Here is a 25,547-nt window from a genome sequence, read left to right as displayed (position 1 = left end):
CTGCCTTGTGGATCTCAAGGTGAAGGGCTGGTGGACTCCAATGACTCCTTGCATCTGCTTATGATCAGGAGGTCCTCTTCAATCAATTCTCAAGCTCCTACTGCGGTTGATCTTCAAAACCAGTGAGTTATTTAATTTTCTGCAACTATCTTTTTCCCTTAACCTTCTACAGCCAACCCTAACACCCCCTTTTTTTTTATTATTTGAGTTCCTTAACCCTGAATCACTCACAGCCCCATTCCCCCACCAATTCCATCGATTCCCCCAAAACCCTAATCCATCTAAAATCTGTCCAGCCATAACTAACCATCAGAACCAGCCCTAAACCTGGTCGATCTACCCTCTCACTGTCCCCTATACTAGATCCAAAACCCTGCCCTAAATTCCCAGTAGAAACCCTAAATTCAGCCTATATCCTAATTCCTAAAACCCGAAACCCTAACTCTGATTCTGCAGAGTTTTCAAACTTAACCAAATCCAATTATTTTTATCCCATAATAACCCCCTAGACCTGCATATTAAATCCATATAAGACCCATTCCCAAATGCCCATCCTAAACCCTAGAGTTAACCTAAATCCTAGTGCTGTCCATTCGAACCAGCAACCCTTTTTGCTATTGATCCTGTTGTCTGACTCCTAGTAGGTCTCCTACCTATCTAGGACAACATTACCATCATTTTATTAAATTATTCTTCTTACTGATGCAGATAAGTCACATAATGGGCTTATTTAATTGGAAATAAGCCTTGGGTGGGGTTATGTATACAATGGGCCTTTGATTCCATGTGTTTTCTTTGTAATGGGACACTTTAATGTGCCTAAAATGTGGGTACAAGGAAGGTATACGGGATTAAGCTTAGTAATAGCTTATATTCATTCCTAAGTTAATTAAGGTAGTGGGTTTTACTTTCCTAGGTAGGTAGTATTAATTAGTCTTTTAGTTTTCCTAGCTTAGTAGTTATTATATCTTGATTGTAGTTTCAATGTCTTGGGAACAGTTTTCAATGTCTTGGGGATAGTTTTCTATGTCTAGGAATTGTTATCTATGTATGGGGAATTCCAAAGGGGTTTTGGAATTCTAAGCGTTGCTTAATGTTATCATGTTCTACTCAAGATTTTCATCTCTAATTCTCTAAATAATGCAAGTCCTGGCTACTCTCAAAGGCAACCATGAATTGAAAACAAATTGCTCCCTTTGAGAATTTTTGCTTGTTAGACTCAAGAGGGATCAAGGTAAGACTCCTTTGATCGTGACCTCGGTGAGCCTCCGACGGTTGGCCAACTAGTGGGACTCTAGGCTGCCACCTATATATCTTCATCTTCAACTATCATCATCCTCACCATCTCCATCATCCATTCCTTGCAGCCACCCTCTATCAACCTCCATCATACCCACCCACTCAAAACCAGATTCAGATCAGAACCCTCTTCCAGATTCGATCTTGGCTTGCTTACCCTCTCAGGTTTGCAACACTTACCATTCAACAATTTCCACTTCATGACACGGTCACTTTATTCTAATTACTATTCAAAAATTTCCATAAAGTTAAGTCAGTTTTCAATTAAGTTTGAGGATTCTTATTTCTTGCTTGTCACAATATCAAGTTGAACAGATACTACATCATCAGGAGCCTAATCAGATCTGTCCAGGAAGAATCCAGATGAATGAATCTTGAGGCTCTTTGCACATGTAGCAATCAAAATTTAATTCTAAACCATCAAACAGATATGTATTAAGTTCTAGGCTCAGTTCTAGGACACAACATATTTCAGTTACAATGGAAGAAGGTGTGTGTGGTTGTGAGCATTTTCCCTAATGCATGTTATGTGCAAGGTTCTAAATCTCAGTTTCAAGGCCAGTTTTGACCCTAGTCAAAACCGGTCAAAACCAAGATTCCCAGGTATCAACCGAAACCTGGTATTTTCTGGGCAAAACTCAACATGCCACGGGCTGGTCAAAACTAGGCTGGTGAAAACTGCTCAAAATTGGTTGAAACTTGGTATTTTTTTATCGAAACTCTACCGAAATGTGCGAAATATACTCGAAACTTGGTAGGAGTCAGTATCGACTCAAGGTTTCGTGATCGAGATTAAGAATCATAGTAATGTGGAGAAACAAAACTTTAAAGGAAAATCCCTCTGAGGAGGGAAAAAACAGAATCAAGCAAAATGCTATTACTTTCAAAACACACCTTTAATTTATCGAAAGAACCAGTAATTTTTTCTTCCGTCTTCTTCTGTTTCAGAGCCCAATTTTCTTCACCAATCAGCTTGCTTTTCTGCCGCTCCATAATCCACTTTTCTGAGGTGGTGTATTTCGGAGAAGGTGGTGTCTCAGTAGATAATGACTTTTCATCCTCTTCTTCCTCCGGAGATTTTTCTAGCGCAGTAATTGGATCCCTATTGATGGTAACCATCTTGCATCCATCTGAAGTACTTTGCTTTTGAATCTCAGATCCCCTTTGATCATCTGGACCGCAATTGCCACCAACAAAAACATCGGGAAAACTATTGAAAACAATAGGCTCTGATTTTGAGCTATGCTTTCCCCCCTGCAATGCATGCATTGTTAATGGATTAACATCCTTCAGAGGCATCATAATGTGAGGCTCAACTGCTTTCCCTGAAAGTCTAGTCTGCTCTCCCAATGGAACAGAGGATGGGTATTTATCTGTATGTTGACTAGCTTGCATAAAAGCAGCCTCCGCCTTGAATAATTTGTTCTCTCTATCTCTGTCACCATATGTTTGTGACAGATTTAAAGGAATTTCTTCTCTTTCTAAGACTTGTTCATGCTGAACCATAGACGCCTCCATCGTTCCCTTAGGAGCCTCATTATTACAGCTGATTCCTCTCCAGATTTGGTTTGCCCTTCCCACTTGTCGATATCCATGGTCAGGATCATCCTTCGCATGAATATTCTCAGATGAAATCCTACTACTGTTCATTGGGGATTGAGGCTCCAAGGTCATAGCTACACCTACCTGTGATTCTGTTGTTTCTTGGGTCTGCATTTCAGTCTCAGGTTTTCTTGTTGCAGACGAAAGTTGTTGGCCTTCTTCAGCAAACACCAACTGGTCAGCCGGTGGACCCTTTTGTTTCTTTATCTTCTTCATGTTTTTTGTCTCTTTTGAAGAGGAGTCGGTATCTATTAGACTTCCAGTGGATGAGGACCCAGGAAGAACTCTTTCAGCATCTCTAATATCATTTGTTCTTCCAGATCCAATCCCTACTCCATTACTGTTAGTTGGCTCCTTTAAGGACGACTCTTTCCCTCTATGATCAGTCAGTTCCCTACCAGCTCCATCAGCACTGCTACCTGCTTGTTCACAAATAAATGAATTAAAGAGTTGTTAATTATATAATAAAGAAAAAAACTAAGTGCAACAGTACCTACCTTCTTTTTGATTGCTTTCTCCAAGTGCAATTTCGAGATGCAATTTCCTAGGAACCATTCCATTTCTGCACATAAAAAGACACCTAATTAATAGATTGGACCAGAAACAAAAAGGTATTGCATAACTTAATTTTTATGAGGATGAAATCTAGGCAATATGGAGGAGTTACATGCCTGAATGCTAGAAACACAAGGCACTGGGCTCTGAGTTGTTTCAAATGTTGTTCCTTGAAAGGCATCCCCGGTAAGACAGGAAGCTGAGACATTGGAGTTTTCCCTGTATCTCTAGAAGGTCCACCCCGAGCCATACTAATTTCCATGTTACTGTTTGACTCGCAACCCTATAGACAAGATATCAACTTAGCAAAAGCACTTCACAACTTGTGAAAATAAAAATAGGCGTCAAAAACTAAAAACCAAGCAAAAATGCAGTACAAAGAAGAAATACCAACGTGCATGGTCCCATTACAGAACACCAATCATGGTTTATGTAGCAAGGCGTCGAAAGACATCCTTGATGGCTGGAAACAACTACAGAAATTCACCTAAAGGATAGCCTATTGACAATAGCTTGCAAATTTATTCAGCACAATGTTGCACTTCTAAGAAAATTCTTGTGCCAAATTTAGTTCATTCCTCCTATTTGCTGGATTTTGAACCCCCAAGAGTTGGGATGAGTCTTTGTTGAGTCCAAGCAGAGTATTCACGCAAAAATGAGATAAGGGAAGGAACACATAAGTTAGCTATAAATACCAGGAATTTGACATCTGACAAAGGGGCATAACCCGGTGCAAGTCCCACTGACATAGGGTCTGGGGTGGGGTGGATGGGAGATGGACCTAAGTTTTGGCTGTTTCGCATTTTTTTGCACAAAGTGGCCGGCCGCTCCAAACTCAAGCCTGCATCTTCATGCAGTCAGCCCAAGTTTTCTATCCATGCACCAAACAACAGTATGGGTTTGAGAATTGACACTGATGCAATCCCAGGTCACAAAACCCTGCTTTTGGATCGTTATGGGCCCAGAAGAATAATAAATAATTCATTATAAAGATAAAGAGGCAATTCTGTAAATATTGTGAACAGCTGAAGGTCCTTTTGGAAGATAAAACAGACTCAGGACTAAACTGGAAACAAGAATTTAAGTAGAAGGGTATTTATGAAAATTAAGGCAAGAGGGGACTAAATAGAACCAAATTAGAAGATAGGGGCTTTCTGTAATTTTAATGAACAGAACCTTCTTCACCCACAACAAATCAGAGAAACCAGATGCAACTAACTCACCCGTATGGTCTCCTATGAGTCTGAAACTTTGTAGGAAGGTCACAAATCCATTGAAATACCAAATCCAAGCAATAACCATTTAAATATTGGATCAAACATCTGAATAAAAATTTCTAAAGTTGCTCCTGGCATTAATCTCAAGGTCAACCCTGATTGCCGGTATGAATATCACAGCAGAGGGATTTGTTTGGGTTAAAACTCTGGTGTTCCAAACAACCTGGGGTAGTGATGTTAACTCCAAAGCCTTAGGGAGAAAGGGGTTGGAAGGAGAGAGACCCAGCCAAATATGGAAGGATTGTTGCTACCGCAAGACAGGGTACCAAGAATAGATAGAGTGAATAAACACCAATAAAATGGAAAAGGGAAGAACAGGAAGAACAAAAACAAATATAGAGGAAGGGAAAAGGAGAATCAGTGAGAAAGTAGCGAATAAAGTATACCTGAGAGAATAAACAGGTTTGGACCGATTAACGAAGGGGGCGAGGAACAGCATATCCAGCAGTCAGACTACAGCAACAGCTATTCAAACTAAACCCTTTTTTTTTTTTTTTTTTTTTTTTTCTTTAACCCAAATATTACCTGGGACCCAGGCCAGCCCCTAGAATACTATTAAAATCAATCAATGAATAAAGAACACAAGGGGGGGGGGGGACATACCACCTTACCCCAACTCATAGGAGCAATCACCCTCACCTCAACTCTGGACCCGACCCATACAAACATAGAAAAGCAAATTTAAAATTCTATTTCCTTAGAACTGGCAATCCAGCCCTGTCTTCTCAAAGAATACGCTGCAGATCACCTGGCAGCCGGCTGCCCACGTGGTAACTGATAGAAGAACCAGTATCACAGGCTAGGTTGGCCATCCAATCAGCCGCCCTGTTACTCTCCCTATAAGCAAAGGTAACCAGAGCCCCAAAACTTAAGAATTGCAACTAATAAGAAATTGAAATTCAATATATACTAGGACTCTTTACTTTCCCAAATCAATGCAACCAAATAAATAGAAACTTCTAACACTAGGACTGAATTCAAATAGACATACTTATGCCCCATGACTCAGTTAACAGCTACTAAATTTAAAAGATAAATGCAATTACAAGAATGACCCTGACAAAGAAACAAAACCTCTTATCTAATGCAGCATGTAACTGCATCAGACACAATATCATCATTTGGCATCAGTATTAAAGGAACATGCTGAAATTCAACCATAGAAAATAATTTTAGAAAGAGAAACATATTTGCCCATGAACAAGGCCCTAATATCTCTTCTATCTGAAATTTAATATTTGAAGTGATAGTTAGCAATGTGTTTAGCAACTAGAACTCCTTGGAATGGGTAGGACAAATAACCCCAATCAGATTTCATGCCAGTTTATAAATTTTCAGCCTTTAACAAGAGAATTTCCCATCTTGAAATTTAAGAGAACAAAAGTAATCAAAAAAGCAGAAAAACTTGGATTTTTTTTATATAAAAAAAGTCGTCCATTTTTCTTTGCTGAAGCTCCCTCAAAAACATTACTAAATTCCCTTATGTTACTGATGCAGTTCAAAAGAACAAGAAGGCCAACAGCAAAACATGCCATCAAACAGGACCAAAATGAACTCATATGTTAAATTTTGGGTGTCCAATGGGTTATATGGGCCATGGGCTTAGTATTTTTGGGTTATGATTATAATGTTCCAACTCTATAAGCCCAAATATTAGTGATTTAAGTCCTATACGGGATTAAGTAATTACCTTCTATTTTGTTATGTTCTAGAATAGCTTCTATTTTGAAGAGATACTTAAGTTGTAAGGGAATCTCTAATGTAGATTGAAGCACGAAGAAGAGAAGAGTCGGGAATTACTGTTCACATGAACAGTGTCAGCCCATATTGCCTTGATGGGACCTTCTAGAGTTGGAAGGAGAGAGCCAAAATTTGCCTTGTCGAAGACTAAAACACTGTTCACGGGAACAGTGTCAAAGCCAAAATTTGCCTTGTTTGGGATTGCTTTTTAAAAGATCTGTGGACCCATCAAGTGGAGGAAGATTCTATCCTAATGCTTCCATAGTTTAGTTTCTATTTTCAGGTTATATTAGGTAGTTTCTAATTTCAGTTTGTTACTATTTTTGTTTTGTTCTCTAAAATAGGAGTTTCTATTTTGTTCCTATGGAATATTCAGGAACAAGAGGATTCAATCGGAAATATCGACAAATCCTTGCGTAGTTCAAGCAAATAAAGTTTTTAAATGATCCCCTGCTACATCTCTACCGAATTTTCTTTATGGAGCAGCAAGAGCCAAAAGCCGTATCGCACGAGGCGCTCAATTTTTTTGGCTGGAACACAAATGACTTTACGGTTATTGCATTCCATCTCAAGCTGACAACCATTGGATTTGGAATAGCCATTAACAACCGGACCAATTGATCAAGAAAGCAATAGCAGCCTCTCCTTTAACAGGCTCAACGCCTCGCCTCCCCCAGAAAAGAGTCCATGATCTCAATATTGAAATAAGGCAGCTAGATTTTATAGAAAATTTCTATTTTGGTTGCAGGTTACTTTCTATTTTCTGTTTACTTGAGGGGCAAGGTATTGTTGCCTATATATATATATGTAATGGCTCTTAGTAACCTCCAAACGATTTAATGAATTATTGAATGAAGTTTTGAGGCATCCTTGCACTCAGTTATGAGAGAAAATCCTTGTTTCCGCAGCTGGGATAGCTGTGGGTGAGAGACCCAGCGCTGAGAAAGTCCATCCCCCTACCTCCTTCTTCTTCTTCTATCTTCTCTTCTACACCAGCCAAGCCTCCCTCTGCTGTGTTTTATGACTACAACTGCAGCAATCGATCCCTGCTGAAGCCTAGAAGCTCTCTCATGCAAGTCCTTGATTGTTGCTGCTGTTGCTGCCATCGAATGAAGACTGCTGCTGTGCCTGCAAGCTGGATTGTTGCTGCAACTTCTGAGTTCCATAACTTCACAACCCACCACCAGAACCTGTTGGAGTTTGCAGAGCAAGACCACCAAACACTCCACTCAATCCCCAGTTCTATCCCAGTCTGCTGGGTGGATTGTTCCATAGCCTTAACCTTCTATTTTCAATCCCATCTCATAACTGCACTTCCCTCCATCGAAACTTGCAGCAGAGCTTCATCTCATCAAGCCCTACACTCGATCCTACTTGGAGCCTAAGTGCAGTGCTGGTTTGCAAGCTATCGCCAAACCTTCTAATTTGGGATTGTCTTCATATCTCAACTCCTAGCCATCAGAATTGGCTAAAATTTGGAGTGCAGCTTCTCTTCAACATCATCTCCATTCAATCTGAATTTGGAGGCATTCTACAGGCTGGTTTGGTTTGAAAGCCCTAACCTTCTGATTCTGTCCTAGTTGCTATTTTGATTCTTGTGGGTTATTTGCGACTAGGTAATCTAGTCCTACATTATTCTCCCTACCATACATAGGGATGTCCTATTTGCTTATTTCCATAAAGGGGGATCATACCCACTATGAACAATTTTAACAAAAATATAGAACTTTGCTGCAATTTTCTGTAAGATGCAGTGTGCTTTTCTCAGATGCAGTAGCTACTTGGTGTGATGCCAAGGTAGCTTGGTGGGAAGCAAAATAGATTGGTGAGATGCTGTCGTGTTCTAGGTGGGAGATCTCGTCCATATCCTTTTCTTTTCCATCTTCTTCTTCTTTTTCTTACTCCACCTAAGGTCACATTTTTTTTTACTACTTCTCCATGTTGCACATTCAAGTTATATTTCTGTTTAACCTTTGAACTGGTATTTTGATTCCAACTCTTGTCATTGTTCCCCTCTCAGTTCCAGACCTGGATTTCTACAGCAGATACTGCCTTCTGTTGGTCTATCGTTGATGCAGGAGAATCTTGGACCAGGCCGACCCAACTGGTGCACTACCTTGGACCGACCCAAACCCAGTTGCATGGAGATGAACCGGGTCCAATTTGAATTTAGGAATTTATCTTATTTGGGGAAATAATGTGTGTTGATTTATTTTAAGAAGTTAGTTACGTAGGATATTTGGTTTCCAATTGTTTCAGTTTCCCTCTTTGGATAAGTTTTAGCTAGAGGGTGAGTTTTACATTTTTAAGAGTCATTTATTTTTTTCTTTATATATGATGCAATCCCCATGATTGAGATTATGAAAGAATTAATTGAAAAGTGAGTTTTTGTGTGTGCAACCCCCCCTCCTCCTCCTTCTCATGGCTTCTTCTCTTTCTCCCCCTGCAATTGGGTCGTCCCGGTCCAAGATTCTCCTGCATCGATCGTGTCCCCGTTTGTCAGCAGTCTACAGTCTTGTCTTGAGTGATGTAACAGCACTATTGTCCCCCATTACTTCTAGTTCCAGCAAGTTACTAGATCTTTGGGGCAATCCCAGGGAACAGTAACGCTTCATAGGGTCTATCTGTCCAGCCTCACGGATAATTTCATTACCTTCACGAGCAAGATCGCATCCCTCATTACGAGCTTGTAAAACTTCATACACCGTAAAGTTCATAGGACGAAAAGAGATTTTTTGAGGTACTTATACCGTACTGTTTGGTTACAAAATCTGTTCTGAGTTTCTTATAGGTTTTCACTTGCTATTCCTTGATTTAGGAACTAAATTTCTGTAGTTAATAAATCTCTGTTTCAAATTTCATCAACTTTTTTTTTATTTTCCAAATCTGGTCATTAGATTTTATCATATTTTGGATAATCATCCAACTGCTTCAAGGACAAACTCGACCAGAAAAACAAGTCTTACGATATTAATTTTCTCCCATTCTGGCCTTTTATCGATGTTCTGCGTTCCTGCCTTTGGGAAGATCTGAAACCTGCTGTAAGGCTAATTCAAAGTCCATTAGTTACTAACTTGGCAGGAATAAGTTAAAGATACTCGCTGAGGAGCAAGGCCTGGATCTTGTTTGAGAGCAGGGATCCAATACCTGCCCCCTTGTAATTCAGAAAGAGATTTCAAATGTGAAGAGGGCAAATACCTTGAGAGCAACCATCAAAACCAAAATTGATCTTCTCCACTGGAAGAGTTTCTCCATTCCACTCGAACAAATGAGTATAAAGGGAAGAAGTGAGATGCCACTTTGAATTTTTCATGATGCTTGAGTCAATCCAACATAGCCGTATCTCAACTATTTAAGTTCGGTCCATCAATAACAAACAAAAATTCTGTCAACTTAGAGGGGCTGACAGCCAAGGTGAACTGATTTCTAGGTCTTAACTTTCCAATTGAGCTCAAATGAATCTCATAACAGAAATTCCTCCATATATTTATTTTCGCTCCAGCAAGCATAATGATCATCCTGCTCATAATTTGAGCTAAAAATTCCAACACTCTTTTGACTTCTAATTGATAAAACAAATCTTGTTGTCACAAATAAACTAACAGGTGAAGATAAATACATCTATGAGTAAAACAAATATTTATTAAGGGGTAAAAAGAGAAACAAGAGGTGATGCAGATTCATCACCAAACTGGGCTTCTTTGCTTAGGAACAAATCAAGGGTTGGGTTATATACATGTTGGGCCTTTGATCCCAAGGGTTTTCTATGTAATAGGCCACTTTTATGGGCCTAAAATATGGGTAATTAGGTTGCATACGGGATTAGTTATTTTAGTTCCATACTTAGTTTTATTTTGGTAGTTTTGTTCATAAATTGAACCGGTTCAACCAATGGTTCAGTTTATGTGATTTTAGTAGTTTTCTTTCAAGTGTTTAGTGGGGCTGGATTAGAACTCTGTTTGAGTCTATTCAGTTTCCTAGTCAGTTTAAGTTACCTATTAGGTTAAGGATTGGGTTAAGCCTTTCCTTTTTAGTGTAGGAGTCTATTTTTGAGTCTTTTATATAAGCTTGTAAGGGGGGCAATTATTGAACACGAATTTTGACATTAATGAAAAGCTTTTTGCTGCTCTTCTTCTCCAATGAAGATTTTTGTCTGCTGTTTGAACAAGGCTGGTGGGATTGGTGTTTGATCCAATCGACACTTGCGGTGTGAAGCCCGGGTGGCACTTTTGAAGCTCTCCTTCAACTTCTTTTAACTTTGAATATCTCCTTCAAGTTCTAATTCAAGATTCAGTTTTTATTCAAATTTTCAACTTCCAACAAGCTGCTGCCAGGATTCCTCTGCAACAATAGTGAGTTAGAAGTGATCCCCATCCCCACAATTCTTCTCCTAACCTTCTACAACCCCAACCATAAATTTCCCCCTTTTTATGAGTTTTCCAAGTCTTAAAACCTCCATATACTAAACCAACCATCAGAATCTGCCCATACTTGGATCGAATCACTCTCTCACCCTATGGAAAGCTCGTTCCAAACCCTAGCCCAAACTGACCATCCTAAACCCTAGAATCCCCCATATTCCTCTTTTCAAAAATACAGGAAACCTAACCCTAACCTGCTGCCCTTTCATGTTTACATACTTCCCTCCATCAAAACATCTCAGGACCTTCACTAATAGACTCCCCTACCTCAACTTAACATAACCCACACATCAAACCTTAACTCTAATCAAACCTGATGTAGGACAAAACATGAAGAAGAAGAGGCCAAAACATTGTTCATGTGAACAGTGTCACAGTCCTTGTGTGGGGATATTTTTTAGAAGATTTTTGTGGGCCCATCAAGTGGAGAAAGATTTTATCCTAATGCTGCCATAGTTCAGTTTCTATTTCAGTTTTAGAAAGTATATTAGGTAGTTTTTAATTTCAGTTTGTTACTATTTTTGTTTTGTTCTCTAAAATAGGAGTTTCTATTTTGAAAAATAAGGCAGCTAAATTATTTTAGGAAGTTTCTATTTAGCTTGTAAGCTACTTGGTAGCAAATTGCTTTCTATTTTATATTTACTTGAGGGGCAAGGTATTGCTGCTTGTATAAGTAATGGCTCTTAGTAGTCTCCAGACAATTAATGAAGTTGATCTGATCGTTTTATGCAAAGTTTATCATCATATTGTGAGCATGAAGGGCGAGAAGGCCTGGCTGAGAGAGTCGAAACCTTAGGGCTGGTGACAGACGAATCTCCTTATTCCCTTCTCTCTTCTTCTCCTATCTTGTTTTCATTGTCTTCTCACCTCAATCGAGCTATACCCCTACCGTTACTTTGTGACATCAACTGTGTGCTGCTGCTGCATCTGAGAAAGACCAGAAGACAACCCAATGTTGGAGTTGCTATTGATGAACAGAGGCTAGAAATCCCATCACCACACTAATGTAGCTCTAGAAAGGAGAAGGATCCTACTAGAGACCAAGCAACAGGATCAAAAGGGGGCTGCTGGTTCGAATGGGCAGAATTAGAGTTAGGTTTATGAGAATGGGATCAAATCTTATATGGTTTTAATAGGCAGGTCTAAGGGGTCAATAAAATGTAAAAATATCAACTGACTTATCGATCTGGGGTTTTGGGGTTTTAATGGTGTGTGGTGATGAGGGGGTGAGAGAAGGAATGGAGGGCTGAAACTTGGCTCGAGTTTAGAGAGGAATGGTTAGGGAACTCGATGGGAGTTTGAAAGGGATCAGGTGGCTGGAACTTGGTAGCTCGAAAACCAAGCTATGGCTTCAATGGAGTTTTCCTTGGAAATTTGCAGGTTTGTTGAGAGGGCTGGGGTTTTTTATTCTATGATTTGATGGGGACTCTAATAGGAATCGAGTGGGGGTCCTAATAAAAGGAACTGATGGTCCAATTATGACAGCAGGTTGATGGTCTGATTGGGAGATAAGGGGTTGAGGATTGCCCAAACAATGATATGGAGTTGCAGGTTTAATGGCTGAATGATGATGGATCGATGAGGGGACTTAATGGGAGGGTCTGAGATGGCTTTAAATGATGGATAACTAAAAATTAGTATAGGACAGATGTGATAAAAGTAAAATAAAACAAAGGGGATCGATGGGGGTTGGGATTGGAGGGATAGAAGAAGAAACTTGAAGTTGCAGCAAGTCTCCATTGGAGGCAGCAGCTCTGTGATAGAAGGATAGAACCACCTTCCAACTGTAGAGGATCCTCCCAGCCGTCACGGCGTAAGGAGTCGTAGGAGATCCACCTACCCTTTCCATCTTGATAGAACCACAAGGATGAATACTCTCAAGGAGCAGCAGCAGCAACAAAGGCAGCAAACGATTTTTTTAATCTCATAAACTGTAGGGGAGCCTCCCACGATTTGAATACTTATAATAAAAGGCCAAAGGCCAAATCCTATTACAAACTACACTCTTCCTTCATAAATCATGGAAGGGAATGAATAAAAACCAAAAGCTAATAACTTAAAGCAATAAAATGACCTAATTGTCCCTAACAACTTAAAATAAAAGACTTAAATAAAATCACTTACATTGAACTAGTGGTTTAACCGGTTCAATTCAATAAAACACTAAATCATGAAAAATAAACTAAGTATAGAACCTACTAAATGTAAGCCTAAACAATGACTCCAATCTAAGCCCTAAATTCAGGGCTGTTTCTTCTTCTTCCTTCGGGTGTGGCCACTTGGTGCTGCATCACACCTGCCGGCTGCAACCCTTTTGTTTCCTTGCTGCTGAATCGAAGGACCTAAACCCAGCACAGCCTTTACTCCATCGAGGGTGATACCATAGTTGTCAAGGCGCCGCTTAGGTGTCCAAGCGGATTTCTAGGTGCCTAGGCGGCTGCCGCCTTATTGTAGGGCGCCTTGCACCATAGTTGTCACGGTGTCACGGCGATCCAAGTCGGTGGAGGGGTGTCACGTCGATATATCGACATGTCACCCGCCATGGCGTTGCCATGGCGAGCATGTCGACCATGTTTTATTTTTTATTTTCTCTATTTTTAATGTGTTAATAGATGTATACTCAAGCCATGTTTTATTTTTTCTCTATTGTTTCTCAAGTTTTAAGAAGAAAATTCAGAAATCGAACAAGAAATCGAAGAGGGAAAGAAGACAGGAAGAAGAAATCAAAGAGGGAAAGAAGAAATCTAAAGAAATTGAAGAGGGAAAGAAGAAATCGAAGAGGGAAGAAGAAATCGAAGAGGGAAAGAGAGACAGGAAGAAGAAATCAAAGAGGGTCGCCATGGCGTAGGTCGCCATGCAGCCCTCTCCAGCGCCAGGACGCCATGACAACTATGCCTTGCACTGGTTTACTTGGTATCAAACTAGGTTCTGACACTTATGCCAAATATCATTTAAGCAAATGAAAAAATAAATGAAACATTTAATTAAGATATTCTTCATAAATAAGCAAATATCCCCTATTTTAATCCAATAAAAATAATTAAAAAATCAAATTCCAAAAAAATAAGAAGTTAACCCTCCAGTTCAAGAAAATAAACTCGATTTTTGGCGGTGGGTGAAATTTTCAACTTTCTAACGCTGGGGTTTTTCTCAAATCTAAAAATTCCATAAATCCTAATATGGTAAAACATTGTTAAAAACCAAAAGTGCGGTAAAATATTCATTTGTTTTTATATTTAAAAAAATATTTTCATACAGATCAATTTTGACAGCATTTGCACACACCAAATAAGGCTTGACCGGAACATAACTTGTTCAATATAAATCAGATTTAAGCAATCTTGGATTTGTTGAAAAGTTAGTTTTGTGCTCTACCTAATACAAAAAGTCTCATGTAAAAATAAAACCATTTGACCAGTCAAGCTACTTAGAGAACAAAAACATTCCTCTAAATCGAGAGCAGGTTAATTACTTATTGATAAGATCATATTTCCTAAGAACAGTATAAACTAAATGTGAGACTAGATATGCCTGAAAATGACCAATTCTAAGAACATATAAACCAAATGTATGTTTTGATTATTCCAAACTTCCAATAGCTTGCTTCTTTAGTTCTGCTGTCTTCTATTTCTATGTTGATTTTTGTTGACTTGATGTGGCTTAATATTGATTTTTGATGACTTAATGTTGATTTTTGACAACTTGATGTCGCTTAATGTTGATTTTTGACGATATAAGATACATATTGTAGCATATTAAATAAAATTAGAAAAGAGGGGAAATAAAAAATAACACTCAGGCACTATGTCCCCTAAGTGCTTAGACACACCCTCCACCACCTTGGGTCGCCTTGCCACCTTGCCAAGTATGGGTGATACTTGGAGGACTGTTCCAGACCTCTAAGGATGCCACTCAATCCCTGCCTTGAACCCTGTTGCTGGCTGAATCGATCTACGTCACTTACCTTCTAATTTGAAGCTAACCTTCTATTTTCAACTCCAGTTCAGAACTCCACCATTAACCATCAGAATTGACCCAAACTTGCAACAAGCATTCACCCCAACAAGGCCAACCCTCGATCTACATTGGAGCCCAAAATACAGTACTGTTTGTGAGATATTCCATAACCTTCTATTTTGGAGTTCTTTTCATATCTCAGAATCCAACCATCAGAATTGGATGAATTTTAGAGCATGGAACCTGTTCAACATCACCTCCACTCGACCTAAGTTTGGTGACCTTCTGCTAGCTGGTGTGGTTCTTATTTACTACGTTACTAATTCTATTTTGTTTCTAATTTGATGTTTTGCTGCAACCTATCATCAATCCTATTGTATAGTGGTTATTAGTTGATCCCCATCTACATTAAAAACCTAACCCTAATTTCACCAAAAACACCTAATTTTAGCCTAGCCAATTTAGTATTCATAGCAGATCCTGGTTTACTGGCTTCTAGTTGGATTCCTTCCAATCTAGAACTACATTAGGAGGGGAATTTAATCAGCCTTTAGGGACGAATTGATTAGATCTATGATTAGTGGAAATTTGACTAGGCTTTAGTCTTGTACCTTACAAAATGATGTTTTAAAACTTCCTCCTCAAGGAAATCATTGATGAAACCCAGAGTGATGACAAAAGAGTACCTGCACCATCTTACTGGAATTGGCTGCGGCATTTAAAATGCCTCGATCCTGCTCTGAGACCCTTCCACCAGATAATGCCTCCTCTCGACGACCAGACGAACAAAATTGAGCATCCAGACCTTTCTCAGAAATGCTTGGCACTGCATCCCTTATGAATCCAGGTTTCCTAAGTTCAGAATGAAAAGCAACTTTGGTAGAAGCAAACTCAACTGCAGGAGGTTTCATGGGCATATCATTAGACATCATGTCATTATTCTTCTCCAGCAGTTGAGATCCAGATGAAGCCTCTATAATTCTCTCCTTGTGCATCTTTGAAGTCAAATCATGACTATTGAAAGAACTGTTAAATTGCATTGGAGCAGAGAAACCTGGCCTTACCATTGGATACGAACCAAAAGCCCCTGGCATGCCTCCATGAACATTGCCAATGCCACCTAAGATTGCAGTATTACCATGTAAGATGTTACTATTTACTGCTCCAAGGGGCCTTCCAGGACCCCCAAGTTCAGTATCATTACCAAGAGATTCCTCTCCAATTTGTTGTGCTGAATGAGGAACACTTTGTTGTTGCCAAAAGCCTCCAGTCTTACAAAGTATTGCTCCTTCGGAGGACTGGCCATCCTCTCTATTTGTTCCAGGAGACTGCACTGCCAACTGTTCAGCTGTTGAAGCACTTGAAACAACATTAAGAGGAAATCTAGAGCCTTGAGAATTTTCTGATTGGAACGCCACTTTATTCTGAATCCAGCCACCAGAACTGAGAATTTCATGTCTGGACAGTTGCATTCCGCCTTTCTGTAGTCCCAAGGCACCATGAGCAGAAGAGACTTCTCCCTCTTCTGGATATTTTGGAGTCTGAGCCCAAGACATTGAATTTGTGGTTATTGTTTTATCACCTGGCCTCTCTATTAAACTCTGATTCTCTTGCTTGGTCCTAAATATTGATCCCAATCCACCAGATAAGGAAGACAGATAATCCACGTGATCACTACTTTGAACAGGATTGTGTTCACCACCTTTAATTGTGAAACCGCCTTGTGCATCACCCTTGTTCATCGGCTTCCCCTTTTTTGGATTGAATCTGATACCAGGACTATCTAGTTGCTGAGGGTTGTCATTATGTGTTTCCATGGCTGAGGTTGAGTCTGCTCTCTTTCTCTTAGCACTAGCCTTTTTAGTATCTTTTTTAAGTCCCTGTTTATCTGGTTTTGCTTTATCACGCCTTTCCTGTGAGTTTGCAGATCTGGTATCGAGACTAGATGGACTTTCATGATCAAAAACTTTACCACTTCTCTGGGATACAGATCCTTGATAAGCATCATGTCCCACGTTTTCAGACCTGCTTGGCCCAGCAGGTGGCCTGTTCAGAACAACTGACTCAAGCCTCCCCATCTCATTCTCAGGAAAACCTGCTTTAGACTCTTTCAGAACCCCTATCCCCTCGCTCGATCCGCCATAAATATCATCCTTTATCTTACCACTTGATCCGGCATGCCATGCATTGACAGATGAACCTCTTAAAGACAGACCTACTGATGGTTGACTGTCAAGCTTATCCTTCTCTGCTGACCTTGCAACTCCAGAGTCTCCCATTTGTGTTCCACCAGTCATAGGAAGACGTGATGACTTCAACGCCTCAATATCAATACCATTTTGATTGATTACCGTTTCCATGGCCCTGACATAGAATAAATCAGGATAAATTTTTCAGCAGGAAAAGGTAGTAAACAGGGTATGGACATGTAAAGCTTCCGCTCCACTAATTTGACAAAAATGAGCCTCAGTCTACTGGTTTCATTCACCACCAAATGCAGTTAAGACTTGGAGGATGTCACAGCAAAAGATATAAACATAATCCTGGCAAACATGAAAAAGTAAAGAAGATATATCTAATAAGAACAGCAACCACTATATGATGTTATGTGAATAAAGTAGTTGCCTGCTAGTCTGCTACTGAATGAAGCCACAAATGAAGAAATGGACCTTCAGGAAACAAAATACCAAGACACACAATATTGATATTCAGAGTTTAACACTTCAAACTCTACATCATTTCTTTCTAGGATTATATCAAAATAAAAGATTGTGTGTCAGTAAGCCTTGCTGCTTTCATCATAAAAATGATCATAGCAACTCTAGGACTAGTCTTTTTCTTCTTCTCAGCGGAAATGATGTAGATAAGTCACCTAAAGTTATTTTATTGAAAATAAGCTTTGGGTTGGGTCATATATGTATTGGGACTTTGATCCCATGGGTTTATTTTGTAATTGGCCAATTTAATGGGCCTAAAAATATGGGTAGAAAGTAAGAAAACAGGATTTACTTCATTAGTTTAGTTAGTCATGCTTTGAGTCTATTTTCTTTATTATTTCACTTCCCTAGTCAATTTAGGCGACCTTATCAGTTAAGGATAGGGTTAGGCCTTTTTTAGTGTTTAAGTCTATTTTTGAGTTTTCTATATAAGTTTGTAAGGGAGGCCAACATTGTTCACAAATTTGAATGAATAGAAAAGTTGCTTATGCAATGTTGAAATCCTGAGATAAGATAGGTAAGAGGCCTAGGGTGAGATACCCATTCCCTTCGCCGATCGCCTTCCATCGATTCTTGATTCTAAACCCTAGTTTCAGTCAAATCGAGTTCAAGAATGCTACAAGTTGCTGGGATTTCTTTCAGCTGATTGTCAAATCGATTTCTTGAATATTACTACATCAAGATCATTGCTGCTTCAACAGGTTATTAATTATGTGAGATTCTTTCTTTTGGTTATCTTTTGAGATCTCATCATTCTTCTCCAACCAATTTTTGAGCTACCATTGTTTTCTTTGGGATTCCATTACTCTCTTTTTTGTTCTTCGGAGATTTTTTATTCGATCCTGCATGTGATTAGTCCTAATCTGGTTCTAGTCTTACATTAGGAAAACTTCACTGAGAATAAAGAAAATACAATAATCAAAAGCCAACATGCTGGACCAGATATGCATAATACAATGTACAACTCTGGAAAGTAGCATCAGAGCCCTCTTGTAGATACACTCAGGTCAATATATTTCCTGATGAGTTAGCCATTAGTCAGCAACTCAGACAGATAAATAAGAACCAATCTGGAGGCCCATGTTAATTGCTAGATCTGACAGCCCAGTCAGAAAGCATCTATTTGTCTAAATTTAACTCATGACCTACAAGACACAAAATGGTAATTTTTTTACTAATTAAATATTAGTTAATTCAGCCTAGTTGAGCAGGCCAAATGATCTTAGAGAAGTCTATGTAAGTGGTGAAGTTGCTTTATAAATAATCCTAATCAAAGTAATAAATCATGTTCCTTATGGGAGTTTATTTTGCTCGAAAGAGTCTTGTATATGAGATGTACCCATGGTTGAGTAGTCTAGGTTTGTCAATTTTCCCTCCCTCCCACCTCCCTGGTCTATCTTATTCTTATTCGGCGTTCTTTTTTTCCTTTCTTTCTTTCGCTGTTTAGTTTTGGCCATAATTGTCAAGGCGTCGCCTTGGACGCTTATGCCTTGGGTGTCTAGGCGAGCGGCTTGGTCACCTTGCGCCCAGGCCCCCTCCAACACCTTGGATCGTCTAGACGCCATGACAACTATGGTTTTGGACAAATCATGATTATTGAAATGAGGGAAAATACACTATTTCCCTCACCTTTTTGTGCCTTCAATATGAGGACATCCAAACAAGGCCATAAAGAATTTAGTCTCCATACTAGGGAAAAGGGGGAGGAGGGGAGAAGTTATTGAACATCCTAAGAATAGCTACTGCTCCAAGAAGTGAACTGTGAAAACAATCCACAAACTCAGGATTTTCTTTCATGCAAAAGTTTAAATGTGGATCAAATGTTTTCCCTTTCCACAGCACAACTCTTATGCACTCATACAAATAATAAATGCATTTTAATTGGAAAAAACAAAATATTGGGTCTCAGTAATCATAACGTTATAAGTTGGCAGCCAAGACTTTAACCAAATAAATCAATGATGTGAGTGGAATTTGAAACCAGAAGAAACAAATCCAATGTAGCAAAACCTAAACAGGTATATCTCTCATATTTAAGATAATGGTAATGAGATTAATTGAGCTGGAAATGTTTCACCTTGAAATTACTTGATATGGCAAGGACTGTTCCTTCCCACTCATCTTCATGTGCTGGCATATCTAAACACTCAACGAAAATAGAAGAATCAATGAGTATTATATACAGGAGTCAGAAACGATCAAACAAACAGTTTCCAAATTAATCAACTCGAATGTACCACGTAAAGTTTTGTTGCCAGTTTCGCAGGCTCATCTTTCGACTCCTGAATAAGTTTTTGCAGAAACTTCGCTGCCTCCATTTCGACATGATGTGAAGCTGCCATCTCATTGCAACTGAAGAATAGATAAAATCCACCCTTTCAGAACAACAGCCTATTGCGGTTTCTGGGTCATTTCAGCTCAAATAATACACCCTAGGGTTTCGGACACTTCCAAACAGTAAAGGGTTTTGTGTAGCTCTGAGAATCGATACATCTACATATGTCCAACGTTTAATGGACACGTAAATCAGAAGAAATGCGAACTGATTGTGAATTTAACACCATCAGGATCTCAACAAGCAAAAATGGTTTGAAAGAGAAACCCTAAACCTAAAAGTCAAGCCAAGCTGCCCCAAATGAACCAAATCGCCGCGAATTCTCCTCTATGCAATACCCGACGAAAAAACACAGATGGAAAGAGAAATTGGGTGAGGACGATCAAACCAAGTTAAACTCAAAGTGAAGCTAAATTGTTCTTAAATTCATTTACATGCTACGGTTGGTGAGAGGATCCCCGCTTCTCTTTCTTACCACTTTGGGAACGAGGGAGCGAGACGAGATATATACCGTGTAAAGGGTCTCGCGGGTTTTATGATTTTCTCCCCGTATATCCCCAAACTCGCCAAAGAACGTGACCAACCGGCAAAACTTTGGAGGATGTTAATACCACGCGCGTTACTAAGGGTGTGACCATAGTTGGAAAAAATAAAAACAGAAACCGACGGTAGGGATTTTTATACGGTAAAATATTGCAAACGTACAGGGACAAAAATGAGGATTTTTTTTTTTGGGAAATTTCCTAGATTAATTACAAGATAAGTAGGTTTAAACTTAATTTTATATCTATTAGTTTTCATTTTGAAAAGATTTATTTAATCCCCAAAGTTAGTTATTGCTTATGAAAAATAAAATTGTACTTCCTAAAATAACCCTCACATCATTTCATTTTCTCTCCATGTATTTTTTTTTTTATTTTTATTCAATAATTTCATTTTTAATCACAGTATGTGGGACCCATGACCTCCTCTCATCTTCCTCTTCAAAAGCCGCATCATCCCTCGCCTGCAACCCTCTCACCTTGTCCTGCAACTCCCCCAATCCCCCTCCCTCTCCCGCTCTCACTCTCACCTCCCCTCCCCTGCAACCCCATCCCATCGTGCTCTCATCAACCCCAGCCCCATCCCCTGCTGCTCTGCCCTCCCCCGCCTCACCCCCTGTGTTCAATCCTTCTCCTCTCCATCCGAGTCCCCATCGGCCCCGGCTCACCCACTCTTCTCTGCTTCCCCCGCTACCTGTCATCCCAACAATTGCTACAACCTTCTCATAATTTAGTTTATCTTTCTCGTCTCGTTTTGGTCTATTGTGTGATCATATAACATAGAGAACTGATAGAAACATCGGATTCTCTTTGACCTCCTCCTCTCTCTCTCTTTTCGGTTTTTGTGTTCTTTTGATTGATAAAAATCAATTTTTAAATAAGTAATGTGCCTACAAATCCTCTTCCCAAGTAAGCATTCGTTTCCTTACTACGTCTTGTCTCCATTTTCGCTCAATTTGATTCCACCAAATGGTGAAATGCACGTCAGATGATACAAAAGATCCAGTTCTCTCTTCTTAAACATTTTGGCATAGCACCGACTCACATTTTCCTCTTTGTTACCACCGGCGAATTACTTTTAGTAATGGATATCCGATAATATATAAATTTCTAAGCACTTTCAATTTCGAAACATTTAGTTGTTGTTCTCTTTCTCTTTGTCGCATCCGTTAGGCGGATAGTTGCTTGTGTCTCACGGGTTCGTCTCATCAATGAGGATCCAACGAATGCCAATTTGATTCTTGTTGGTCGTCAAATTCAAGATGGAATCCACAATGTTGAGATTGGTGGGTTTCAAAGTTTTCGTTTTGTTGCTGTTTCTATGTTCTGTTTCTGCATGTTGTGGTTTTAGGGTTTGATGGCACCGACTTAATTAGAGATAGAGCAAATGGGAAGAAAAGGGACTAGCCCCTCCTTTACTTTCCTACAGCTCAAGCTTTAGCTTGGTTCGTAATGAGTTTTTTAGCTTTTTATTTTGTGTAAATTCAAGGCTCTGGAGGAATTCCCTTTCTTGGTGAGGATATGGTGATTTGCGTCCTTCATCCTATTTGTATATTCTGTATGTTAAAACTAAAGGGTTGTGGGTACACGGCTCTGAGTTCATGTTGTTGACTTTGCTGCAAGTCTGCAACTCCAACCTGTACTTTCCTCTGTTTTGTCATTGTTTGAGATTTCATGGGAATACAAGTTCACAACAACCCCAGTCTGCGAGAGCCACCGCTGTTAGTGAGGGGGTGGGTCCCATATAATGTGATTAAAAAAAATAAAAAACATGGAGAGAAGATGAAGTAATGTTAGGGTATTTTAGGAAGTTCAATTTTATTTTTAAGGAGCAATAACTAACTGTGGGGAATATGTAAATCTTTTCAAAATGGAAACTAATGAGTGTAAAATAAATTTTAAACCTACTTACCTTGTAATTAGTTTTTTTATCTAGTAGATCTAGGAAATTTCCCCTTCTTTTTTTTTGGTTGAAATTTCAAAATTAAATCTATATATATTTCACAATCTGTAGGGAATTCTAAGACATGTCATCTAATATCATCCAATATCAATTCTCAATTCATACACCACAATATCCAAAGTTAAGCAATGAGAGTTGGCTATAGTGTTGCTCATTGTTGTCAACATAGCCAACACACTCATGGAGTGATGTATGTTTGGTTGGAGTTGGGAGTCATTGCTTTAGAAACCTTTTTTTTCTAGATGCATTAGTTTGTAGTTCAATTGTAGGGTTTGTGCATTGAACTTGAGTTGAAGGTGATATCATGAGAAATATAGCCCTTCGATTCATATTTACGTTGATGAAAGAATCAAGTCAATTAGAGTTCGGGATAGAGATATATGGTCAGTTAAGTAAATGATTGTTCAACTAGTCCAAGTTCTTAAAAAAATGCCCCCCCCCAAAAAAGGGACCGTGTTTTAAACGCGTTTAAAACGGGAATACTTGTCGTTTCTCTTTTTTTCCCGTATGTTTGACAATCATAAGACTAAAGGTGTTTAAAACAGTAAAAAATTGGAACGTGTTTAAAATGGACATGCTTTTACTAACTAGGGATGTGACCGTGTAGATGAGACCAAGAAATCTCAAACTTGAAACCTCTTAGGGGGTAACTTGTCAATTTGGAATCAAAACCGAAATCGACCATATAAAGATTTGGATCGGCTTTAGTATGAGAAAATAGAATCTTTATCGATTTGATACAAAATCCGTTTATAATTTAAAATGATTGTATGTACCTAACTGTACCGAATTATCTACTTTTGTATCGAATTGAAGCGGTATGTGTTATTGACTTATTGTGCTTACATATATATAATATGCGGTGATGTTCTCTATTTGGGAGCGCAAGGGGGCGCAAGCTGCGCCCAGACACATGGTGTGAGGACAATGACATGGCGGGGGATCGCCACATGTCCTCTACCCCGTCCCTCTTTGGGGAGAAGAGAGAGGTGGATAGAGTCGTCACCTAGAGGAGAGTCTAGCACCTGAGATTGTAATGTAATGACTCACATAAAACGCCCTTTTAGGGACAAATGGTCCATTGGTCTAGGTATGGGTCAAGTTACGGTCTAGAAAAGGTATTAGGCACCCCAGTCCGCCCGGACTTGCCGGTCTTCTATTGTTAGACATCACAAGACATAAAAGTATGCAAGTAAGGATATAAGAAAGTAAAATACAAAGAGAGTGAAGAGAATACGTACCCGTAGGTTCGACTGCAAGGCAAGGGTTAGTATACTGAAATGTAAAATAAAAGACTTAAAGACCTAAAGAACCTAAACATGATTGACTCTAGGCTAAACATAATGATGCGGTGAATGCATGTAAACAAAGATGATTTATACGTATGCATGAGGGAGTTTTAAACGACAGGGGATTAGGATCATGAAGACGCATGCATGAGGGATGAGATACAATACATAAAAAAAAATGAGAACGGAGGGAAGAAACAATAAGGTGTGGTCGTCGTCTAGGACGACAGCATCGCACTCCTCTTGCAGATGCAAAACACGATGTAATTAAGAAAATAATAATAATTGAATGAGATTAAACACCGAGGCCTACCTATTAAAGAAGACCAAAATAGGAGTGTGGAGGTTTCCCTTGTGTAACTCAGGAGATTTGTACGTCGAGCAAGTGTCGCCACTTGTTGAGGCTTCTCTTGTCTCTTGTACTTAAACGCTTCTTCAACCAAGCACCGAAATTGCCGGATTGATGTCTTCAAGGCTTTGGCGTCTTTAGGTCTTGATGTAGGGAGGGATATATAGTTGTAAGGAGTCAAGAGAGTGATGGGTTGAGACTTCAAAATCTTGAATGGAGGCTAAGTATGGATAGAGGGGTGTTTCAATGCATTATGGGCAAGGAATCATCAAGGGGAGGCTATGTTATGGCTAAGTGAAGCTCATGTCACGTGTATGTCAAGTGTATGTAACCCTCTTCAACGTGAGAGGGGTGTATTTATAGATGTAGAGGGGTGTGTGCACTCCCAAATTTGTGTAGGTATAGTTGGGTTGATCCGGATTTTCCAACGGAGGTGTCTTTGCATCGACAATTGGTGTAAAGTCAAGGTAAGGATCAATGAGGTGTAGACAACTGGTTAGTTGCCTTTAGGGTGTTTCTTGGGGCCTAAGGGAGCTAAGATTGAGATCCAAAGTACCAAGAATAGGCTAGGATGCAAAAGGAATCGCAATCGGAGTAAAATATAGAAAGTTTGGGCTTCTCGGAGCAGCAGTTATTCGACAGTGAAAGTGCCCGAGTCGACATCGAAGGGGGCTACAGTCAACATCGAGTGGCTGTCGATGAACAGTACTCGACATTGAGGGAAATGGATCGGGTGTCGAGTTCCATTGGTTGAATGTTGAAGTGGGATAGATAGTAAAAGGGAATTGTTCGACAGTGAGAGGGTATGGCTCGATGTCGATGGCAGGTGGGTCAAGTGTCGACTCGGGGCCTCTGAGTGTCGAGGTGGGTTCTAATGTCGATGGGCATGACTCGGACTATTTGGACCAAGTTTTGGCTAGGCCAGGCTGGTTCCAAGGGGTCTAAGCTAGGACTAGTGTCATGCCCCCATTCTAATAGGAATAAAATACAGTAAATAGGGGTAACTAGGATGACACACATCACCCTATAAAGCTATCAGGATCACTTGACACAGTATCCCAATCCACAGTCCTGTACTAACATCAATATTACATTAATATCAGAGTGCAAAAGAAGATAAATATTACATTACTAAAAGTAAACCATTATGTAGAAGCGTTTAAGAGAATAGTTACATTATGTTCAATCACGAAGTGATACAGTAGGTTAATACCATGTTCAGACTTACCATAACATAAGTATACAAAATATATGTATAACAAGAATGTTTATACATGGCCCAAGGCCCAAAAGTAAACAAAAAGTGGGAACAATCCCAAGTGTCAATGCGGTCTATTAGAACAGTCGTTGCAAGGACAACCCTCGCCATTTTCCTCAAACATAGCCTCAGGTTCCTCGATGCCTATATCCTCGTACTTGGAAGGTTGGCTTCAAGTCCAGAAAAATAACCGCCATCTGCATCAAAATCTAAAAAGAGGTGTACATAGGGGGTAGCTCCATT

The 25,547-nt window shown here is 39.5% G+C and overlaps 1 protein-coding gene across 9 annotated transcripts in view; it reads right to left on the bottom strand.

Moving 5' to 3' along the window:
• LOC122667698 (chromatin structure-remodeling complex protein SYD-like) overlaps window positions 1-19,951 on the bottom strand; it is an 87,761-nt gene extending 67,810 nt beyond the window's left edge. For 8 of the 9 annotated variants that reach the window (XM_043864082.1, XM_043864084.1, XM_043864087.1 and 5 more), the window contains exons 1-6: window positions 19,806-19,950; window positions 19,646-19,707; window positions 15,538-17,215; window positions 3,573-3,739; window positions 3,399-3,463; window positions 2,194-3,320 (exon numbers count right to left, since the gene is read on the bottom strand). In XM_043864082.1, coding sequence (XP_043720017.1) covers window positions 2,194-3,320; window positions 3,399-3,463; window positions 3,573-3,739; window positions 15,538-17,215; window positions 19,646-19,707; window positions 19,806-19,910 — 3,204 coding nt within the window. In that variant the 5' untranslated portion in view covers window positions 19,911-19,950. Of the gene's footprint in view, window positions 1-2,193; window positions 3,321-3,398; window positions 3,464-3,572; window positions 3,740-15,537; window positions 17,216-19,645; window positions 19,708-19,805 lie in introns of all 9 variants that reach the window. The other variant, XM_043864089.1, reaches the window with a different exon arrangement.
• Between the last annotated feature and the right edge of the window lie 5,596 nt (window positions 19,952-25,547).

Source organism: Telopea speciosissima, chromosome 7 (genome assembly GCF_018873765.1).
Source record: "Telopea speciosissima isolate NSW1024214 ecotype Mountain lineage chromosome 7, Tspe_v1, whole genome shotgun sequence".
Classification (NCBI taxonomy): domain Eukaryota; kingdom Viridiplantae; phylum Streptophyta; class Magnoliopsida; order Proteales; family Proteaceae; genus Telopea; species Telopea speciosissima.
This window is presented reverse-complemented; position numbering and strand designations above follow the sequence as displayed.